The sequence below is a fragment of the Silene latifolia genome, chromosome 11 (assembly GCF_048544455.1).
Source record: "Silene latifolia isolate original U9 population chromosome 11, ASM4854445v1, whole genome shotgun sequence".
Lineage (NCBI taxonomy): Eukaryota > Viridiplantae > Streptophyta > Magnoliopsida > Caryophyllales > Caryophyllaceae > Silene > Silene latifolia.
Genome location: NC_133536.1, coordinates 122,948,015 through 122,952,564, shown reverse-complemented (window position 1 = coordinate 122,952,564; position 4,550 = coordinate 122,948,015). Strand labels below are relative to the sequence as shown.

The 4,550-nt window shown below is 39.2% G+C and overlaps 1 protein-coding gene across 1 annotated transcript; it reads left to right on the top strand.

Moving 5' to 3' along the window:
* Positions 1-722: 722 nt before the first annotated feature.
* Positions 723-1,616, top strand: LOC141613926 (protein FAR1-RELATED SEQUENCE 5-like). The gene has a single exon (XM_074432668.1). The coding sequence runs from the start codon at positions 723-725 to the stop codon at positions 1,614-1,616; it is 894 nt and encodes a 297-aa protein (XP_074288769.1).
* The last annotated feature ends 2,934 nt before the right edge of the window (positions 1,617-4,550 follow it).

Genomic DNA, 4,550 nt, shown 5'->3' with positions numbered 1-4,550 from the left:
ACTTGTTCTTATTTTATCGTTATAAGATAATAGTGCTTAGTTGATTTCTTACTTGTTCATTAACGTGAACCATTGTTAGAATCATTAGTGCTTTCTTATTAGCGTAAGTTAGTCACTCGAGTATTTAACGGTACTCATTGAGTTACATCTAGAGTTAGTTGTACGAGTTGGGTTAGTAAATTTGTAATCCGTAGAAAGGTACTAATTTATTAATCGAGAATAGTTGATGTAGGTTTCGACTTATGAAACTGAACCACTTCAAAAACCGTGTGTCTTTTCATTCTTTCGTTTGTTTCGTTTATTCTGTTTAATTTCATTAGTTGATTAGTTAAAGTTTAATCAATAAACTTTAAATAATCAATTACATACGCATAATCGAAAAAGCTTTAAAAAGTTTTAAATCCTCAATTCACCCCCCCCCCCTCTTGAGTATTTTGGATCAATAGACTCTTCAGTGTGGAACATTGTAACCTCCGAGGGTGGTGGACTACACAACCACAATGTAGCCGTTTATAAAGACGGAGATCGGCACTTTGCGGGATTGGACGCGGAAGAGAAGGCATATGTTAGGCAAGAAACAATGGCCGGGGTTCTACCGAGGGATATTAAAAATGGTCTTCATTTGAAAACCCCATCAACCCTCAACCGTCAAGCACCCAACTATATAATGAAACAAGGAAATTAGGAAAGAAGTTAGGGGTAAAAGAAACACCTCTCAGCAAATGTTGGCTCTAGCGGTAGAAGCGAAATACGTCCATTGGCATGAGATTGATTCCGATTCAAAAGAGTTGACTCACATTTTCATGGCACATCCTAATTCTGTGAAGTTGTTCCGGGCTTATTCTTACGTGGTTATCATGGATTCGACTTATAAAACCAACACTTACAAGAATCCACTCATTGAGATGGTTGGTGTGACACCCACTGGATCGTCCTTCTTAATTGCATGTTCGATGATTCCTACCGAGTCTGAGGAGAATTACAAGTGGCTGTTGAAGAAGTTTGCTGACATTTTAGATGTCACCGGAGCGCTCCCTTCTGTTTTTGTCACCGACCGGGAATTGGGTTTGATCAGCGCTCTTGCGGCAGTATTTCCCGGGGTTGATCATTTGTTGTGTCGATGGCATGTGAACAAAGCCATCAATGCAAAAGCCTTGACATTATACAGTACTGAGGGTATGAAGTCACATGTCATCACAAATGCAGAAGACGGTTGGAATAAGGTGAATGCAGTTATTGAGGAAGCGTTTCAGCACGCTTGGGAGTGTTTCTGTTGTAAGTGGAGATGTATGTCCGATTATAAACGTAGAGCTTGGGGTGAACATGCAGGGAAGTTCGTTTTATGCTATACAAACGAGGTCTTCCATCTTGGTAACATGGAAACTTCCCGTGTTGAGTCAGCACATTCTCTATTGAAGGCTTGGTTGAAATCAAGTCATCTCACACTTGACACCATGTGGTCCCGTATCCACGGCATGCTAGAAGGTCAACACTCTAAGATTAAGAAAGAACTCAAAGATGAAATGGGTAATCCAAGGATAACATCCCGTACTTTCTCCTTATTGCAAGGGAACGTGTCTACAAAGGCCATAGAGTTAATGGAGAAAGAACTTTAAAGAGGCCTTGGTTTGGGTTTCGGGTTGGTGGATGGATGCCGACACGTGCTACGAACGTCTCATGGATTACCTTGTGCATGCAATTTGGTATCTTTGCACAAAAGAGGTAGGAGGGTCCATCTCGAGCATATTCATGTCTTTTGGAAGACATTGGTGTATGATATTCCTCAACAAATGCCGATAAATGATGGTGATTTGTTTGAGGAATTAGTTGACGGTGTGAGAAACAGTGACCCGGTTAAACTAAGGGCAGTCATGACAAACCCGGAATCTCTTCTTTTAAACCTATCACTTGCTCTTTCGTGACATTTCCACTTGATGCATCATCACCTTCATCTTTACATGCTATCTTCAACCTTTTTTTTATTGTCAAATGATCTTCAGTCAACCACGACACAAAATTATTGCAATCTAAACACTTAAAATACGCTTTCATTGGATTATTAATTGACCCGAAAATCTTGATGATAGCGTTTTTGCCACAACGATTGCAACATTGATTCTTAAAATTAAGTCCTTCAATTGGATGGTTTCTCCATATTGAGGATGATGTCGACATAAGTAGAGAGATGAAGAAGAAAATAGAAGTGAAAAATAGAAGAAGATGAAGATGAGTGAACTACTGTTGTTACCAAAAATGAGGAGAGATAATGAAGAGAGAGAAAGCTCTGAAATCCTAACCTAGTTTTCTGCAATGACGGCTGTTAAACCATCTTCCCAAAATAGATTTTCGCCATTATTGCTTACTAGATCAGCTCAAAAAAATCAAAAAAATTCGACAACAACTACAGAACAGTCTAAAGATGGAAACTTTCGGGTTCCTTCATCTGTGGATACTGGTAAAACTAAGCCTATGAATGAAGTTCAAGGTGTCCCTGTTTTGGATCTTAGTGTTGCGGATCCTGTGGAGTCAGCGGGATGGCTTCTGAGGAAAGGGGGTAAGGATGTACCAGTAATGGAAACTATACTTGAAGAGGAGGATCCAGTTGAGCTACTACAATTTTCTCATGATGATATTAAAACTGAGGTAGCTTTCTGGTCTAATTCTGTTGTCTGTTACATTATGGGTGCAAACCCCCCTTGGGATGCAGTTGAAGATTATGTGTACCGTGTTTGGGAGAAATTTGGTATTGAGAGGGTTTCTTTTATGGATAATGGTGTGTTTATCGTTAGACTTACTAAATCTGCTGGTAAGCATGCTTTGCTTCATTCTGGTTACTACTTGTATGATAATAAACCCATTATAATTAAACCTTGGTCTGTGGATATGGAACTTGTGAAGGAAAAAGTTGCGGTGGTTCCTGTATGGATTAGAATGTATGGGATTCCTCTTAAGTTCTGGGGTAACTGTCTCCCTAGAATTGCTAATCTGGTGGGGAATTATGTTCAACAGGATAAGGATACCATTGATAAGGTGAGGTTGAGTTATGCTCGTGTTATGCTTGAATTACCAATGGATCAGAATTTGCCTGAGACTATCCAATTTTTAGATGAGAATGGGCATGTTGTGAATGTGAAGGTGGAGTATGAATGGAAACCTATTTCCTGCACTAGTTGTGGGGGGATGGGGTATAATTCTTCACAGTGTAGGAAGCCCACCAAGAAGAAAGGCAAGACCAGTACTCAGAATGTTAAGCCTCAGCAGCAGAAACAGGTTTGGAGGCCTGTACAGAAGACAAAGGAGACTGCTGTCTTATCTCCTACTATGCTTACTCCTGCAAATTTTCCACCTTTGTCTGCTGTGAGGGCTACTCCAGTTGTCCAATCTACCCCTGCTAAGAATATCTTTCGAATGAATACGCAGGAGAACATGGTTAGGGTAAGGCTATCTGGGAAGTTTGGCAATTACACTTTTCTGGATGCCTTTAACCGCTCTGCTAATCCTGGGGGGACTGTAGTGGAGGTGGTGGTGTAGGGTAATATCCGTATAAAACCCTTTCTTTATAGGATTATAACGCAAATTTAATACGCGATTTATAGTCATAAAACGAAAATAACAAGGAAACGATAAAGATTAAGCAATAACCTCCGGTCCTAGTGCAATTCGGCAATGAGAGATCAAAGTAGATCTCCTCCTAATTGTTGCACCCAAGATTGTCCGAGAAATGCCCTCGTGCTAGAATGAATCCTCTAATTGCCTTGCAATATTGAGAGGATTGTTTTGTGAGTTTTTGCTTAGATGAGAGATCTAGGTTTTCAGAGAAAAATGATCTCCAAAAACCCTAATTTTTTAACAAATGAATTAGCCTTAGGTTACAAAAGAGAGAGAGCTCTCTTTTGTCTATACCATTCGGCCAAAACCGAGTCCAAGGAGAGGAGATGGGCTTTTCCATTTCCTCTTCATTTTAACTCGTGGTCCGGTTCGTTAAATTCTAAATGTATATGATGCGGTTTCATTATAAATCACATCGGTTATCGGATATTAAAGCATCAACTAATACCACGGATTAGTTGAATCATTAATACATGTCCGACAAAGACAATATTGTATAATTATATTCAATATACATTTAATTAAATATAAAACGCTTATATTCAATTTACGAATTAACTGCTTAATTCGCCTTAGCCATTATTATTTAATCCGTATTAAATAAAATATCTCAACATCACATTTTGACTAATTATTAGTCAAATAACTCAGACTAACTGGTTAGTCAATTTTGGCATCTACATGACTGTATTTTCATACCGTCACATCTCTCAAACGTATCCTATAGGTGTGACTTTTAGGGACCAGTTGATCACCGCCATCTGTATGACAATAACGTCAAACTTATCTAGCAAGCCAACCGTTATTGATAAACGTGGATCAACTGATAATAATACCAAAAGTATGCCCTTTGATCCTTTTAGAGATTTATAAGTCCTTGCACTAACTGTTAAGGACACCAGCCCCAACAAGCTCCCACTTGTCCGTACAAGTGTATGTGC

Bases quoted from the DNA above. Each gene is read 5' to 3' on its own strand.
- LOC141613926 (XM_074432668.1), top strand. From the start codon at position 723: ATGTTGGCTCTAGCGGTAGAAGCGAAATACGTCCATTGGCATGAGATT.